Consider the following 20,108-nt stretch of genomic DNA (forward strand, 5'->3'; position numbering starts at 1 on the left):
AGTGTTGTATCACATTGTTTTGAAATATATTAATATCTGCAATTTTCTCAAAATATATATTTGGCTGATTCCATACTGTTCGTTGGAGAAAATTGCATATTTCATTCGACTTGAATTATCAAATATTCAGTCCAATTACAAGAAGTCACACTATTACTGCTAATGAACCAATATTGTATTATTTGTATTTATCCAATAAAAAACCGAAAACCAGATTAACAAGTAACAAAATGAGAATTGAGAACCTTCCATCTAAATGATAAATCATATTAACGAATTTATTTATTGAAACACAAATAAACGAAATAAATAAATTAAATAAATAAATAACTGCCAGAACCTCAGTTCACGTAACTCATTCTTAAAGGTAAACCTTCAGAATACCTCAGAAGAAGTACGTTCAACCCAAAACAAATGCCACATCAGTCTCTTCACTTCGTTGTATAAAATTTGTAAGTTGTTGTTTGAGGTGACGGTTCTTCCAAGTAGGCCCTTCTGTGGTGGTAATACCCATCATCTTCGTAAGACGTTGAGTGGCTGTGGCTCTCAGAGTATTTGGGGTGTTTAACAATCTCAAAGGTGGTTTTCTCACCGCCTCCTACAAGCTTCTTAAGACCCAATATGGCACTCAGCATCAACGCCATCTTACCTACAAGAAGGGCAGTTCCAGACATGATGGCAATTCCTTTGTAAGCCATAGCGAGGAAGGTTCCTTTGATGGCCAAGGCTCCAAGGAGGACTCCAATGTTGCCACCTCCTCCTCCTTTGTTTCCTCCACCACCACCTCCTCCTCCTGTTCTTCTACCTTCATCGATGAGGTTTGGCAGCTTCACCTCCAACTTGTGAGATTCAAAGAATTTCGAAGCTGTGTCCATCAGCATTTCATCTATGGCTTCACTCTTCAGTTCTTCCAGTTTTGAGTCGTTTTTGGTCAACCTACTGTTGAAGCTCCTACCAACATCGCTGACTACCAATTGCACATAATCATTGAGGTACAGTTTTTTGGAGTGAAGAGCCCTATCAAGCACCTTAAGGGCGTGGATCTTGAAGCACTTTATCACCTCTTCCTTCTTAACACATTCATTAAACAACTTCGATAACTTTTCGTGGACATTGACTTCGGCACTGACGTTAACAGCTAGGAGGTATATAGAAAAAAGGTAAAAGAGATGTTTGAGGTACATTGTATCTGTGAGCAACGCTGTGATGCACTGTACCCTGATGCTGGCGAGGCGTATTTTTATACGATATTGCAGTTTGCGTGGTGCATCTGAAGCGTTAAAAATGTATAATTTTTGCACTTCACTTAAGATGGAATGCACATTGCACTCGATTTCATCTCCGGATCTGAAATGAAACTTATGCAGTGCTGGGCTTGATTTTTGCTTAATTTTTATATGGAAAAATTGTGATTGAGTGTTGAGTTCACAATACATCGATTTGTTTATAGTTGTGACAAAAATCAGATAATAATTACTTTTTTGGGCTTAGTATCTACCTATCTTCCAAAAAACAGTGAAATGGACAGTGATGTTGATGATTAGATGTGAGGAATACCACCAGAGTTAGTGAATACTACTTAAATTTGTAGTTGATTAGATATGTTCTTTCGAGATACAAAAAATTATTAACTTAAAAAAATCAAGCATGTGTAGATGTAATCTCAATATTAGCAGAGGAAATGTTAACGAGGCATCATACATTTCAACTTATGATACAAGAGTACAGATAAAAACCTTAGCAAAGACTCAGTCTCTACGTATAGGTGTAGTGATTAGTTTGTGTATTTTTTTACAGAATAAGCTGACATATTTATATTGAAGGGCATCCTCTTCATCCAAACAAAATCTTCTCCATCCTTCCTCTTCACTAAAAGATAACGAACTGTAATTATAATTAAATCTGGAATCAAAACAGAAAAGAACCATAAAGAAGTGATAAAAGAAATAATTTTCTAGGGAAATTGAAACCCGGAACTTTCTCTGAAAGATCAACGATTAAACTTTTGTTGAAAACATTGCAAGAACTCCATTCCGAACGCCAAATTTCCTTGTAACTTTCATTATATTGAAGGAAAGTATTAATCCATAAAGGTTTGCGTGACTTTAATCTGGCAAATCTAGTATCTGGGAGGTAAGATACAATTGGTAATAAGTTCGGGTAAAAATGAAATTCATCCCAAGATTTCTTGACTGCAATCTGTCTACGAATATGAGGTGGAACAATATGAGATATCACTGGTAACCAATGTAAAGGTGTAGATCTAATAGTTCCACTGATAATTCTCATGGAAACGTTGTGCTGTGCATCAATTTCATGAACATGAGCACTATTGAACCAAACAGAACAACAGTATTCAACAGCAAAAAAGAAACAAAACCAAAGCTGCCATACGAAGAGTGCTGACATCAGCACCCCATGAAGAATCAGCTAATTTTGGGAGAAAATCGTTCTTCGGCTTAAATTTAATACGTAAATTTTTTAAGTGAACCTTGAGATGCAGAGAAGAATCAAGTTTAATTCCAAGATATTTGGGAGTATAATTATGATTCGAGACGAAATTATTGAAAGTTACTTTCAATTTTCTATATTTTTGTTGGTTCTTCTTCTTCTTCTTCCTCAGCCATTCTTCATCCACTCCTGGATGTAGGCCTCCTTCAAATGACTCCACTCCGATCTGTTTTTGTTGGTTATTCAAATGAAAATAGGAAACTTCATTTTCATTTGAATTAGGTCATAAACGCCACTCAAGAAAATATTTATCCATAATTTTCAATTCTTGAGGGTTGTCACACAAGTATAAATTGAAAAGTTTGGGATACAAAACTTATAACTGCAGAAGTCCATTATTCAACGTTTGGAATCTACTACTCTTGTCATCAACAACAAAACGAAGTCTTCTATCAGATAACATATTTTGCAACAAACGAATAATTTTTCCACATTTCAAATGATTATGTAGTTCATTTGTCAAACCATCTTTCCACATTGTATCTTAAGCTGCAGATAAATCCACAAAGGCAGCTGCTGTTTTCACCTTGTTATTGAAAACTGATTCAATAGAAGTAGTAAGACTTTCAGAGAAAATAAATAATACGCCTACTAATGTTTCATGGATTATTGCTAAAAAATGACAACCTTCCAATCTGAATATGAAATGATAACATACTTCTCCCATTTGTCCATGAGGTTGAAAGCATCTACATTATGGTCAAATCACATACAAAGTACGTTTAGTTCGTAAGAATTTTGAAGTTAAAGTTGGGCTACTACAGCCTTAATTAATCTTATCTTCTGCCCGTTTAGAGAAGTTACAATAATTGCAATCAAGGTTAATGTTGATAATTTTATTTTTAATAATCTCAGTAGCTTTTAGGTGTGCCTAGTGTTATGAAGAAAGATTTCAGATTCAGATTTTGAGGTGGAGCTCCCATTACTTTTATATGAGTGTACAGTTACTTTGCCATAAATATATGTACCTATCTCTATTTAGGGAAATATGTAGGATTCAATGTTATATTTAGCGACCCAATTCTTTCATGTGGTCAACATCTCATTTTTAGATAGATATGATTCAGAACTGAAGAAATTGAAACAAGTACATGAAATGATGCTATTGTGTTTTTCATTGACATGAAAACAATATTTTTGGCTAAATCATAACGTTACAGTTTACTCAACCTATAAAATAAATTATTTTCTCATTTAGAAAAATTTTCGATGAAATTTACGAAATGTTTTTCATTAAAGAGGTATCGAATTTTGAGAATTATTTCAGTAAAAGGAGAATATGATAGTTGTAGAAAGTACAGCACTGAAAGGCTTGAAAATCAAAATATGTGTATATGTATATCAATTTATATCTTTTCAGAACGGAAGATATTTTTTTTGGTACTCAGAAGACTATATCCAAATTCCTAATTGAAATATATGCAGTAGGAAAAAGCATTGAACTGCTCCTTAAAAACTTGCTGCTTCTCTCTCTACTTATTTTGAGCACTATTACACAATGAACAAGAGATTTTTTTTTCAAATGTTGTACGTAAAAGTACGATCCTGTTTCATCTGCTCAACTCTAATCAGCTAATAATCTCTGTAAGTTTAAAAATATATACTTAGTCGCACTCGAGATTAATAGTTTCTAGCAGACGATATGCTCAAACAATCAAATGGGTAAGTAAGACAAATCATACATGCGATTCAAAAATACCATAATTTAAATCGAGGAATTGACTGATTTTCTACTTTTCCTGCATAATATTTAGGAATATAATATAAAAAGTGTGTCGATATGTTTATTCGAATAGATAGACAGCTCTGTAGTCGGACGCAAATTAGTTAATAGTGAAAAATATTAAGCTATAGGTATTTTCTCATGGAAATGTATATAACTTTATATACTAATTGAAATATAAAAAAAACACCCAGTCGACGTGGTGAAATCAATTTCTGATGGAAAATCACACTGTTGGAAGTATGGTATGGAGATATTGCTCATGAAACAACATCACATTTGGTGTTTATCAGGTGATGGAATCACTTGTAATGCCTTATATACGGACGTACACGAACCCACTTTGTAAACAAGATAAAGGGTGACTACCTACATATTGGAAGATTTATGATGTCCAATTTTGAAGAAAATTAAGTCTATTTATTGCCTTGGTACCCTAGATCTCCGGATTTTTCACCCATCGGCACATCTGGAACAAAATAGGAAGGAGATTACTCCGTTGACTCCATACTCAAAAAACTCTGACGGCATGGAGTGTAAGTTTCCTGGGATGGGATACCTCAATCGGGCATCTCATTAGGAGGATACCCTGGCCCCTGACGTCTTTCTGAGTCCAAAAGAAAACGAGAAGAACCAACAAATTGATAATTTACATTTGGACTCTTCTCAAATTTTGATCAATCTCAAAGTAATTCCTAAGAGATATGTATACAAAAAATTGTTATGGAAAGTTCATTTTACTGGGTATTAGGTTTTTTTACACCTATACATCATAATCTTATAGATGTTCATTAATTAGGAATGTTTTTTTTTATGAGAGACATCTATGTATAGTTAACTCAATGTAGAACTTTATGTCTCACCTTACATCCTGTATACAGGTTGTTAGTGAATAAGTGCAATAAACTCCAGGAGTTGATCCTGCATGTAAAAATCATTACAAATCGTTGAATAATTTTTGTTAGCGATAACTTCGTGTTCCGAGATGGAGTTTTTTTTTAAAACTCTTATTGCTCTAACACCAGACAAGATATTGAAATAACATTTTGTGGGTTTCAAAAAATAGTTGGCGCATTTATTGACAGACTATTAAAAATTGTATGTCATCATTGGCGCGCATACGGGCAATTATCTTTTTTTAAATGAAAGAATGGTTCGCCACTGAAAATTATTTTTGAATTCCTTCTTTAGTTGATGGCTAAAATCTCTATTGCCTTTTTTGTGAGGGTTGCCGAAAAAAAATGCAGAAAAATAAAACATCTTATTCTTCTTGTCTTCAATAAATTAATCATTATTTCATAATTCTTGATTGAATATGGAAGTAAAGATGTTTTTCGCATAAAAATGGCACCCACATACAGAAAGAAAGGCTTTTTAGATTTTTTAGTCACAAATTGAATGAGTATTTCAAATATCTCAGTGGCGTACCATTTTTTTTTTCAAATTGAAAACAGTGAATTAATAGTCAGTTTTTCAGAAAAACTTTGACACTCCGAATCTCGGATTACAAACCATACATACAGAATCACCACCTGAAGTTTGTAATATCCTGTATAAGGTTTTACATACGCGTACATCTTTGTTTCCGTCGTTTTTTCAGAAATTCGAGGCTTTATTGTGAAAAACGGTTTGGCCTTCGACATGGAAACATGGTCGGGATATCCCCATGATTTTCTGTGCTTGGGATTGTGGTATGAACCCATTTTTCGTTTCCAGTCACAATGCGATGCAGAAATCCCTTTCCGTCTTTGCCTTGCAAGCTTCTGTTCACAAGCCAACAAGTCTTTCAATCATTCCCATACTTTCAGGCGTTTTGAAATGGCTTGTTGCGTCACTCCCAATGATCCTGCCAATTCTTGTTGCGTTTGACACGAGTGTTGATCAAGTAATGCCTCCAATTCTTCATCTTTGAAAACCTTCTCTCTTCCACTGTCATGCTGGTATTCGACGTCAAAATCACCGTTCTTGAAGCGTTAAAACCACTCTCAGCACGTTCTTTCATCAATCGCGGCCTGACCATAGGTATTTGAGAGCATTCGATGAGCCTCAGCCGCAGATTTCATCAAACTGAAGCAGAAAATTAAAACCACCCGCAATTGACGAGAATTTGGCTCATAAGCTGACATGTTTATTCGAGAATAACTTAATGATGCAGACACAAATCGACTAACATTTCGATGGCTTTATATCTACAAATACCTAAGCTTATTGTATGACATTTAGGATCTATTTATTACGACTATCACTTACCGCTAAAGCCATCAAAACGGAGGAAGCAAGTTTGACGTACAGTTGATTTAAAACGATGATAAAATCATCTACCTCAAATCTGAATTTTTATTTAATTAGCTTTTCAGAAACCAATGAAACAATAGTAGATATTTCGATTTCCCGGATATTGATTCGATTTCCTGTAGTTAGTTCAACATCCGACTACGTAGTTGCTGTGTCAAACTTCGCTTTCATCATTTCAACAACGAGAACCGACTCTGGCCGTCTTTATTGCCATAGTTGACCTCGCTAGAGAACCAGCATTTCTATTGAAAGTGCCATTCAAAGTGCAATTTTGAAGCACATACAGGATACACTCTGCTACAAAAGGAATTTACTAGCGTACGTGCTGTCGCGTAACAACAGTTTTCTCTAAGAGGTTTACAAGAGAAAATTGAGGTACACAGACGACGATTCGACCGAGTGAAAAGTTTCGGTGCGCCAGACATTTATAATTGTGCACTTCGTAATCAATACCGACCGTCTTGTTGAGTGCATTTTGGTAATTAATTATTCAATTAGAGTTGCGAAGAACATATGTTTGAATAATAAACATTTCCGTTGGCGGATCTCGATTTGTTATTTATGTTCATACAGATACGAGTATATGAGTTAAGTATCACGGTTTCAGGCAAGTACTTAATTATTTCCAGTTGAAAACGTTTGGTATTGGAATTGTTAAATTCACTTAGAAATGTACAGGGTGATTCCATAAAAATCCCTCATACAAATAATGTTGGTTTCCGTGATACTGTGTGTTCAAAAATTTTTCGTGTTTTTACAATTGATTTATGAGAATAGACAATTATATATTTTAGGCATAAAGATTGCCAATTTGAACTCCAAATCAAAGTCATCGGGTCGAGCATCGTCGTGCTGTAAAATCACTTTATCATGTCCCTCGTTGTATTGCGGCCCTTTGTCTTTCAATGCTCGGCTCAAACGCATTAATTCCGTTCGATAACGAACGCCTGTTATTGTTTCAATAGGTTTCAACAACTAATAATACACTAAGCCTAGCTGGTTCTACCAAATACTAAGCATGACCTTGGAGCCGTGAATATTCGGTTTGGCTGTCGGCTTGGAAGCATGACCGGGATATCCCCATGATTTTATGCGCTTGGGATTATTGTAATGTACCCATTTTTCGTCTCCAGTTACAAAGCAATGCAGAAATCTTTTCCATCTTTGCCTTGCAAGCAGCTGTTCACAAGCAAACAAACGCCGTTCAACATCTCTCGGTTTCAACTCGTACGGCAACCTATTTCCCTGTTTCTGAATCATTCCTATGACTTTCAGGTGTTTCGCAATGGCTTGTTGAGTCACTCCATATAATCCTACCAATTCTTGTTGCGTTTGACACGAGTCTTAATCAAGTAATGTCTCCAATTCTGCCTCTGTGAAAAACCTTCTCTCTTCTTCCACCGCCATTCTGTATGTCAAAATCTTCGTTCTTGAAGCTTTGAAACCACTTTCGGCACGTTCTCTCTTAATAGCGGCCTCACCAAAGGTATTTGAGAGCATTCGATGAGCCTCAGCTGTAGATTTCTTCATATTAAAGCAGAATATTAAAACCTTCCTCAAATGACGAGAATTTGGCTCGTGAGCTGACATATTTAATCAAGAATAATTTCAAGATGCAGACACAAATCTTTAATATTTCGCTGGCGTTATGTTTACAAATACCTAAGATTGTTGTATGCCATCTACGATCTATTTATTTCGACTACCACTTACCGCTACAGCTATCTATTGTAAACGGCGGAAGCAAAGTTGTAGGTACACCTAATAATATTAAAATTGAACTTGAAAGATCATTTTGAACAGACAGTTGAACCACCCAAATTCAAGAACCTAAGAGTTTTGAAGAATCCAAAAATAATTCTCCAGTTCTGCATTAGAGAGAAAGAATTCCTATAAGGTTTTTCAAAAATCTTCGAAAATTCTTTGTTCCTAAGTAGTGGGAGGATCAAATTTTCGTTGAAAGACCTTATTATATTTCCTTATATCTAGTCTAAGTTGATATACAGTTTAATAATTTCGACATGGAATATTGATACCCTATTTGGTTTTGTTGCTAATTCACAAAAATAACCTGATAGTCCATTTTAGAAGAGTTTATAATATTTTTCTCATCGCACCTATAACATTTCTGACTGAAATAGTCATTCAGTTTTGACAGAATCATACTTTTACTCCTGAAAAAAGAATGAACTCTAGATCCCAACACCCATATATTCTCTTTCAAACTTCTGTGCTACTATAATTTAATCTTATACCCTGGAGGCAACTTCACTGAATATTACTACTAATGAGAAGTACTCTATTTTTTTAAATTTGTGCCACTAGATGTATTCAGAGAGTAATTATATTTTTTGTCATTCATGATCGTTACTAGCTATACAAGGTATACTCTAATCAGTATCCAATTTGTTCCGAATTGGTGCGCTTGAAGAGCTATACAATATGGTTATTTAGTTTTGGTTGTTTTATTGTGTGGCTGGTGTGGAATTGAAAATAACGTTTCATTACTACTTACTGCAAATTGAATTACAAAGTGAATAATTTTAATGATTGGAAAAAAGTTTAACCGATGTTCTTTCAGATCCTTAGCTAACCTATCATGAAGTTATGGAGAATGTCTATGAACTACTGTCGTTTGGCTATCGTCATTAAAGGTGACATTTTCATTGAATGATTGAGTTGGAAAGAGATAAATAAAAAGCTTTCTGGTAGTAATGATTGGATTTCAAATGGTTATAATGACAAAAAAATGCAAGCACACAAGATAATAATGATTTGATAGCGGCAAGTGTGAAAGAAAATTCAAATTTGTAGATTCCACGTTAATCTCAACAAATAAATCTTAAAATGAATATACAGAATTTTGAAAGAAGATTTGAGTATAAATCCTTATAAAATTTAACTGGTTCAAGAACCGAAGTCATCAGACTATACATTGAACCTCGTATTAGTGAAAGAACTTGCCAAGAATGGTGATTTTGATGTCAAAGACCAGCATGGCGGTGGAAGAGAGAAGGTTTTTGAAGATGCAGAATTGGTGGCATAACTTGATCGAGACACGTGTCAAACGCAACAAGAATTGGCAGGATCATTGGGAGTGACGCAACAAGTCATTTCAAAACGCCTGAAAGTCATGGGAATGATTCAGAAACAAGGAAATTGGGTGCCTTACAAGTTGAAGCCGAGAGATGTTGAACGGTGTTTTTTTGCTTGTGAACAGCTGCTTGCAAGGCAAGGACGGAAGAGATTTCTGTATCGCGTTGCGACTGGAGACGAAAAATGGGTTCATTACGATAATCCCTAGCGCAGAAAATCATGGGGATATCTCGGTCATGCTTCCACGTCGACGGACAAAACGAATATTCACGGTTCCATGCTCAGTATTTGGTGTACCAGTTCGGCTAAGTGTTATAAAACTGATTGAAACAATCATAGGCGATCCTAATCGAACGCAATTAATGCGTTTGAGCCGAGCATGGAAAGACAAAACGGCCGTAATACCACGTAGACATAAAGAAGTGATTTTACAGCATGACAATACCCGACCTCATGTTGCGAAAGTCGTCATGGCATTACCCTCCGTATATTCTCTAGACGTTGTGCCCTCGGACTATCACTTGTTTCGATAAATGGCACACGGCCTGTCTGACCAGCACTTCCGGTCTTATAACGAAGTAAAAAATTGAATCGATTCTTGTATCGCTTCTAAAAATGACCAGCTTATTCAATGCGGGATTCGTACGCTGCCTGAAAGATGGAAGAAAGTAGTGACCAGCGATGGACAATACTTTGAATCATAAATGTATAACCAGTTTTTTACAATAAAGCCTCGAATTTCCTATGTATTTTCCATACATAATGGCATAATGTAATCCTTAATTGAAATAAAGAAATTGTGTCACTGAATAATTATGATTTTTTTTAATTTTATTGCTATTGGTGAACCCATTACAAGCATTTTTGTCTCATCAGTCATCCTCCTGAAAGTTCTCCTTTCCTAATATCTGACCCTATCTCCAACACATTCAACAATTTTGTGGGACACATTGTATAACATCGGAGAAGAAAATACCTACGCACCTATAAGACGGCATTCCTGAGAATAATCCGTTAATCTTGATTAACTGCGAAACATTTCAGATGGTAAAACACAGAAAGGACCTATCCGACCTTGATTTCTTCGACCTAGACCTAGAACAATAACCTGAAAATGCGAAATAAAGCAAGCGCTAGATTTTCAAAGTGATGTTCTGGTAGGTCCATCGCTTCTTTTTCCTGTACCTACCTTTTTGCAGCGCTGGAATGCGGATGGACAGGTAAAGTGAATCATAAGAATAAGATTCGTTCTGAATTACTTGCTATGTTGAAATTTTATTCAACGTTACTTTACATTTGGTCTCGAGCACTGGATGTGCCCCCGCATTCAATTTTTTTGCCAGCACCTAGATCAGTTCCGTTTTGGCGTTCTACTGTTCTCACTTCTGAAGAAAAAAAGGTTGCTTTATTATTGCATTAGATGTTTTTGTTTTTTTAATTTTGAATCTGAAATGTTCTCAAATGATATGATTCGACTCGTGGATATCGAATTTATCCTCAATCGACTTGGACATCTATCTAAAAAGCCGTCCCTAAAAACAGTAACTCCCAAAAAAAAGATCTAGAATCTTCAAGTTTAGATCCCAATTGTGCCGTTATATTCATTAATGTGTATCATTCACTCTAAATTTGTTTTTCCTGTTAATTTCATAACTACACACTTGCATTGGGTATAATTCTTGAAATATCAAATTCAGTTATCGAAACATCGAATTTTAGTTTCTTTCTGTGTTTTCCGGAAGTCACTGACTAGGGGAGACTGGGTACGAATAAAACAGGTGGCGGTTGAAACAAGGTGAATATCTCAAGAACTGTATGTTAATGTCAATATCCCGCCAATCTTCGCGAATTGCAGTTCCTTGTAGTAAGCCCTATTGTTATTTGGTGAGCAAAAGTAAGTATTTGTGTACGCATATTTTTTCAATTAGTTCATTTTTGTTAACAGTGACAGTAGTGATAAGTGAATTTGTGTTTAGACTAATGCTTTCAGAACATGATTGAGTAAATAGTATTTCTCAGAAATTGTTGTTGCTATTACTGTAAAGTATTTTGTGTCAAATGGGGTCTTGGGGACAGTTGAAACACTTTTTGTGGGTACGATTGAAACAATTACATTTGTTTCAAATTCATGAACATGTTTCAACTGTCTCCATTCGAAACGAAATCGGATAATTATTAAATTTTCTTGTTGTAGATGCCAAAGGAATATGCAAGAAAAACTTCGCTGGGACAAGTGGACTAGTCGGTATATATAACATCGTAAAAGCCATAATTGTGATTCTGAAAAAAAAAATTTATTATTCTTTATTTTAGAATCCTCAAGATTTCTAGAAGAAAAATATTGATTTTCATTCAGTTAGAAATTGCGGTTTTTCCTCATTTAAAATTCTTCCTCGATAACTCTTAGTGTATTCATTTTAGGAATAGGGTTTGCTCAAGTAAGCTCCACTCTTTTGTACGTAGAATCGACTGAAATAATGAAAAATATAGGTTCCAATTTGAAAATGATGAGTTTTGATGAATTTGTATTGTCCAAGTTCATGATCTTCTTATAAACACCCTGTCTAATTTCGGTCCAAACCGCAAACAGTCTTATAGTACTACGTATTTGCAGAATCGAAAAATCTGAGGGTTATTTCTAAAAAACTTTTTCTGCAGAAATATTTGAAAAATTTGAGTCCATGTCGCCACAATTTTTTTCATAAGAATCCAATTAACTCAAAAACCGTTGAGTTTTGACCCAAGGTATGTGAAATTGCTGAAATTGTCATCAAAAAAGCTATCTAACGATGCAATAGTAAACTGGGTGTGCCATTTGAAATAGGGAAGTAATAGTCTGTTTCCGGTAAAACCGGAAGTAGTAGAAATCTGAAAATATTTTAGGGAGAAAGATCATTGTCTCAAACCCCAACATGCAAACTCCTAATAGGCCATTGCGGTGAATCACCCTGTATACACAAGCTGGAAGTAAAACATGCTAAATGTAGCATATCTAAAAATAAGATCTATTTCGGCTTCTGCATCCCAAAAATTTACCAGCACCATTTAAAATCACGGGCACCTAAATGTATGTCGGCCTGTCTAATAATCCTTATACTGTTGAAGTAATTTACATGATGAACTGACTTTAATTAAGTAGACATTTTTCTTCCTTTTCAAAACAAGTAATCATTATGTATTGAGCTCATAAGTCATAAATTTCATCGGATGACTTCAAGTTTGAAAAACCATAAAACAATATAATCCATCATGAAAATTTATAACCTGAGAAAATGTTCAATCAAATAATTATAATTTCTTTTAGTTCCTCTTGTTCTTCGAATCGAACCGGAATAATAAGACTTAATTTTTCACACGTAAGTATTTTCCTTATTATTATAATAGGTAGAGCTTTCACAGAACACCCGCAAATATATATACCTCATTGTTCTCTACGGTTCAAAGGAACTAATTTTTATTCTTGGACAAATTTGTGGGACTACTTTGCTCTATTAACACAGTTCCGAATTTTTTTATAATCATTTTAACGTAATCAGGTGGGTACAATAGTTCTCATGTCCCTTGAAACTGGTACATCCGTTTCAGATTAGCAAGTTCTCATTGATTGGGACTAAAATATAATTCATGGTATTAAGTTTGGAGATCAGATTGATCCTGTCATCTAATTATAAGTTGGATTAGATCTTTCGATAATTAAATATTGTGTGAAATAATTATTAATAGTGGACTTTTTATTATTGGCTCAGATAAAACAGTGTGGCCGAATATTTTCGTAATTGAAAGTTTTTCCGGAACACGCAAAGAGTTCAATTTTTATTTGGATGATGACATCTAGTGGTAGCATCCCTTAAAGCTCACAATATTCTTTGGATATCCGTTTTGAATCAATAAGTGATAGTGAAAATTGATATCCCTTTCTAACAATGTGGATGTCCACTGTTGAAAATGTTCAATGATCTAATATATTAGGTGTACAACTTTTCTTCCGCCGTTTTGCAGTTTTGTTTTTTACTGTAGCGGTAGTCGAAATAAATAGATCGTGAAAGAAGATTAATAAGGTATTTGTTAACATAACTCCATCGAAAAATTAGTCGATTTGTATCTGTATCATAAAGTTATTCTCGATTGAACATTACAGCTTACGAGCCAAATTCTCGTCATTTGTAGGAGGTTTCAATTGCCTGTTTTGATATGAAGAAATCTGCGACTGAGGCTCATCGAATGCTCTCGAATAACTATGGTGAGGGCGCTATTAGTGAAAGAACGTGCCGAGAGTGGTTTCAACGCTTCAAGAACGGTGATGTTGACGTCGAAGACCAGCATGGCGGTGTAAGAGAGAAGGTGTTCGAAGATGCAGAATTGGAGGCATTACTTGATCAAGACTCGTATCAAACGCAACAATAATTGGCAGGCTCATTCGGAGTGACGCAACAAGCCATTTCAAAATGCTTGAAAGTCATGGGAATGATTCAGAAATGAAGAAATTGGGTGCCTAACGAGTTGAAGCCGAGAGGTGTTGAACGGCATTTGTTTGCTTGTGTACAGCTGTTTGCGAAGCAAAGACGAAAGGAATTTCTGCATCGCGTTGATACCGGAGACGAAAAATGGGTTCATTACGATAATCCCAAGCGCAGAAAATCATGGAGATATCCCAGTCATAGTTCCACGTCGACAGCCAAACCGATTATTCAATGTTCCAAGGTCATGCTCAGTATTTGGTGGGACCAGCTCGACGTAGTGTATTATGAATGGTTAAAACCGACTGAAACAATTACAGGCGATGGCTATCGAACTAAATTAATGCGTTTGAGCCGAGCATTAAAAGTCAAATGCATGCTGAAAATCATTTTTGAATCCCCCGTTTAATTTGTGACAGAAAACTGCATGACTTCTTTTCGTACGGAGTTCAAATATAATGCAAGAGAATAAAACACCTTTACGCGTATTTTTCTGCAATCAATTTCATTTCTTTAATAATTCATTCCTCAGATAGTTCTTGATGATGTATTAAAGTATAAAGGTTTTATTGTTTTTTCATTAAAACAGCGGAAAATGTTATCGCATACATCCGTTAATGGATATGCATTAGAAGAAGACGAAGATAAAAACAGCGTCCCGTGCGAAAAAAGTCACAAATTGAACGAGCAATTCAAAAATGATTATAGTTCAAAATATCCCAGTGGCGTACCATTTCTTCTCTGAAAAAATTGGGGGCACTAAATAGTCAATTTAAAAACAAAACCTCTACAAAAGTTTGTCGCACTTATTCACTAATACCCTGTATATTCTGTTCGAAAAGATTTATCATGGAAATGTAAAATTATTTCAGATATATATTCTGATAATATCTTACACTTTATAGATATTCATTAGACATCAATAATACAAATATGTACCTGATGGAGTTATCTGCGAAAGTATAGTAACTTAATCTCTGAACTGAAGTAAAGATTTGACAAAAGTTGAAGTAACAACTTGTAACTCTAATCCACCGAATCTTTGTTTGCGGTTAACTGAAATTGAAAAAAACATGCAACGAAAAATATTTAGTTTCTGATCATGATAATATTGCTATCGACCTGGCGAAACAACTATCAACTCGAAATATTTCATATTTAACATATGTTAAAAAATTCCTCGCAAATACGTATAATACAATCTTCCAAAATTGACCCCGAAAAGGGGAACCAAGACGGAACTTTCTAAATTCACGCATTTCATATTAATTTCATCTCTAGATGAAAATGGAAGTCGATACTACGTCCTCGGGCTCTAATAATTGATTTGGAATTCGACAACAGGTTGTCCGAATATCGGAGACGTTTAACCTGGATACCTGACGTCGGCTAAGGTTATATCTCGTGTAAAGGCGCCCACAAACCAACACGGCAAATTCGCATTGATTAAGAATACTCGCAGTGCATTTTAAGAGGGAACACGACCACGTGACTGCTCAGTTCAAAGCGAAATTAGAAATAATACTTCTTACAAATCACCGATTTTTATGGGATTATCACATGATTTCCTTAAATAATAATCTACATATAAAGAAATGAATAGAAAATTTCGGTAACTTTTCGTTTTTCACAGAAAAACTGATAACATATATTACTTTGTACGAAGCAGTGATATATTTTCAAAATATTCGACAACAAAAACCTACCAAAAATTATTACAGAAAAGATAAAACTTTAATTTCGGGAAAGTCGTAGTACAGTGCTGCCCTCTACTTATTTGCTTCGAAAAAAGAAAAAAGATGGAGTGAATGTACAACTACCTACACCGTACAAAGTTTGGTCATCGTAGGAGAGCCAGAGGGGAAATGAATGGGTACCAGAGCCACGTGGTGGTAATCCCTCTTAACAGCAAAACCTGATTTTCTGAGACAATCGTAAAAAAAAGGTATTCTTACATGTAACATGTAACTTCATGTAACATGTAATATGTAACATGTACGACTGCCCCAGAACATAAGGTTTTGGGCACATACATGTAAACTTAACTTTTTTGGGAACAGTCAACTGTTACGATGAAGAAATGCCAGATGGGTATAGCGATTTTTCCTATATGTTCCTTAGAATTGGCTTGGCATGGCAATGAGACAGCTAATTGCTCAATTTTTCACTTCCAAAAAGTGTATAATCTTCTGAAGAACTTCACTGGGCGATTGGAATCTAACTTGGAAATGGTTAGGTTAAGTTACAATTAAGATAAGCCAAATAGGTATTACAATGTTTCGTATATGCTCCTTAGAATTAGCTTAGCATGCCAATGAGACAGCTAATTGCTCAATTTTCTACTTCCAAAAAGTGTATAATCTTCTTAAGAACTTCACTGGGCGGTTGGAATCTTACTAGTAAATGATTAGTGAAAAATGAAGATTTGTTTTTCTTTTTTATTATACCTTTCAATTATAGAAAGAAGATCAGATAATCCAAATGTAACATAATCCAGAATTTTTTTTATTGCACACCCAAACTGAGAAAGAGGGGTTTATGGTATAAAAACATCATATTCTAATTGAATACTTCAAAACTTGTTTTTTCCAAAGAACTGTTGTTTTCTTAGATTTCTGAAACAATTGGAGGGATTTAATGTTCGGTCGCCTTACCTCTCTTATTATCGTTGAACGAACAATGATAACATCTACATAGAAAAATCATTGTTTCTCTGCGCGACGAATTTGGGAAGAGTTTCATTTATCAGGAGGATAACGCCCCACCACACTGAACATGAAGGGTTCAAAACATCATTCAAGAGAAAATTTTCTAGAGAATGAACTGGCCTGCAAACTCACCCGACATGATCCCAATTTAACACGTATTGGATTACTTAAAGAGAGCAATATCCAATCGCTAAAACCCACCTTCAATTTTCAGGAATATGCCTAAAAAGTTTAGTTATTGCGTATTGGGCAGTTGATGGAAAGAAGAGGTGATAATATGGACTATTGAATTTTGATTCAGTTGTGGAATAACTATAATTTTCTCATTTTTCCTATTTTGTCTCATCCTGCATGAAGCAAAGAAAAACAAATAATGATTTTCTCAAATATATTGCAGTTGAAATAGAGAAAAATATTGATCTCATTTCCAGATTGTTTATTTCTTGAGAAGCCTTTTGACGATGTGTGTAGTCATATTGAATATACCATTCGATATTCTATTGAAATGAAGTTTTTGAGTTAAGAAAGAAGCTGATAACCATATTATAACTATAAGGAAATATCCCCTTCCAATTTCTATCATATTGTGTCCGGTAAGAATAAATCGTATTGTGTGTGAGAGCCTTTACCGTCTACGATTCTTCTTTCTTCGACACACCCATATAACGACAGAGTTATCGTCTGCATCACCGCGTTGAATGCATCATTCTGAAGATGTAATCACGTAGCTGGTGCGAAAATTATGAGGTATGGTTTCGGAGAAAAGCGAACGAATAGATTCTAATGACAATTATCATGGGATATTATTGAGATGGAGGCATCACTTGAATAAGAATAGGTACGGAGATTTCCGTTTCCAATGCAGGAAAGAAGACCTCATTCTCATTTATCTGTTGATCATATTTGGATCAGTTTTTTTTTTTCATATCGAGACTCGAGAGGTTGCTATGCTAACAACATGAAATAGTAGGTAATCAATTGAGTATGTGACTTTTATTTTGAATAGATTGTCTGGTCTTTCATGGCATTTGATGACGTTTTATACATGTGGAACAAATTTTAGCGAGTAATTCTTCATGAAAATATAATAACAGTTTGTAATAAAACTTTTATGAAGGGTTGAAGATTTTCTTAAAAACTGACTATTTATTGCTCTCAATTTTGAAACAAGAAATGGGACGCCACTGAGATATAATAAATTATTTTACACCACTGTGATATTCAAAAAAAAAATTTTTTTGAATTGCTCGTTCAATTTGTGACTAAAAGTCATAACTTTCTTTCAAATGGGAAGTCCTTTTATGAATAAAACATATTAACCAGGAATTGACTTAAAATCAAGTCAAGCTCAAGTCAAGCAGTAGTTTTTCATTCTCAAGTCAAGTCAAGCATTTATTTATCAAGTACTTGAATCATATCAAGCTAATTGATTTTTAGCAGTTTTATTGTGTATTGTCACATCAATAGAAAAAATGATGAAATGAGAAGAAACCTAGCAAAAAACACTTTTATTCATTAAACTTATTGTTTGAAAGAACCGAAAATATCAACGTTTTTTAAATAGAAACATAAATTAAATCACTATAAATCATAACAAAATGAAAAATGATAAAAACATTAAGTTTCTTAATATTGAGAAACCTCCAGGCTTAGTTTTAATTCATAGTTTTTTATCCAGGATTTAATACACATGAAGCATCTAATAGATTTGTCGCCTAACCTATTGCGGGTTTTTGTAACTGTAAGAGCAGCTCTGGAAAATTGTCTTCCAACAGGAGCTGAAGATGCTGGCGTTGATAAAAAATCTTTGGGTATTTTGGCCAAGTTTGGAAAAATTTTTCACAAACTAACATAATCTACTAATAGATTCCATAGAAATTTGAGAAAACTACCAATAAAGTTACACTGGCGAATGGCTGAGTCTCTCGGCGCTCGAGGAATCCCCTTATTCAGTCTAAGCGCACGAGATTACAGAAATATATGCCGTGCGACGCGTGCATATCAAGCTCAAGTAATACCAAGTAGCTCGATATCAAGTCAAGCAATAAATATCTAAAATAAAGTCAAGCCACGCTCACTTATGTAATTTTTCACAAGCTTGATTTTCAAGTCAAGTAGTTGGTTGAAATGTCAAGTAACTTGGCTTGATGAATTCTTAATATTATAACTTCAATACATTATCAAGAACTGTTTAAAAATAGATAATTTATTGAAGAAAGGAAAAATACTGAAATGCTTTCTACTTATTTCTACAAAATCCGAGTCTAGATATATATCTAGACTCGGATTTTCAATAAATTTCATAAATTTTTATTTCAAAATGGATTCGAAAATAACGAAAATATCCACTCAACAATTTAATTAGGAAAGGAACAAACAAAAAGTAATATTCAACCTAAAAGTGATAACAATTGGTCAGTAATAACTTTGAATGAGAATCAAGTTTTTACAGATCAAATCGTTGGCCATCCTTGCAGCAATCCACAGTCGACACCTCTTCCAATCCTTCGCACCGAATTCAGTAGATGATTATTTGAAACTGTGTTCAAGCAACCTAGGAAATTTTCCCTGAGTTCATTTATATTTTCCTTACTATTTTTATAAAGTTTGTCCTTAATATGTCCCCAGACAACAAAACCTTATAATATACATTAGTATCATCAACACTTTTTGGATTATTCGAAAACAGATGAAAGTGGCAAAAACTGAAATTCTACTAGTTATGGTGCTAAAACATCGAAATTTGCCCAGCCTGATCAGTTATTCCTGGGTACCCTGTATAAATCGACCACCTTCAAAGGTAGCAATGATTGGATAATGCATAATAATTGACACTCCTTGGATTATCCTCAAATAAGATAGGATTGGACATTCGAAAATGTACTATGAGAATCAGAGAATTACCCGAGAAAGTGTATCTGACGACAAATCGATTGATACCCGAGAAGTCTCTCAAGAGTATCGGCATGCCACAGAAGATAGAAAGTGGTAGAATATCAACGATTTCATAATTGAATATACACACACTGTATTCCAAATTATGTTGATATCTCCTTGTAATGGATAGAAACGTTATGAATGGACCGAAAAAATCGTTTTACATATTACATTATTCATATTTCCGAGTTCTGATGGGTTCATCAATCTGGGTCGTCGTCTATACCATTTGGAACCAACCTCTTGTCATGTTGCTGAAACAAGTCCTAAGTAGGTACCAATATCCACCTGAATTCACCACTCATTGTTAATGGCCAAATCGACCTCATATTTGTGGTGTCGATCCATGGTTTTGCTTCATTCGACTAGAGGATGAAGATA

General features: G+C 34.7%; 1 protein-coding gene across 1 annotated transcript; it reads right to left on the reverse strand.

Moving 5' to 3' along the window:
* Positions 1–338: 338 nt before the first annotated feature.
* On the reverse strand, positions 339–1,200 carry LOC123680352. The gene has a single exon (XM_045618198.1). The coding sequence runs from the start codon at positions 1,182–1,184 to the stop codon at positions 432–434; it is 753 nt and encodes a 250-aa protein (XP_045474154.1). The 5' UTR covers positions 1,185–1,200; the 3' UTR covers positions 339–431.
* Between the last annotated feature and the right edge of the window lie 18,908 nt (positions 1,201–20,108).

This window comes from Harmonia axyridis, chromosome 5, assembly GCF_914767665.1.
Source record: "Harmonia axyridis chromosome 5, icHarAxyr1.1, whole genome shotgun sequence".
Lineage (NCBI taxonomy): Eukaryota > Metazoa > Arthropoda > Insecta > Coleoptera > Coccinellidae > Harmonia > Harmonia axyridis.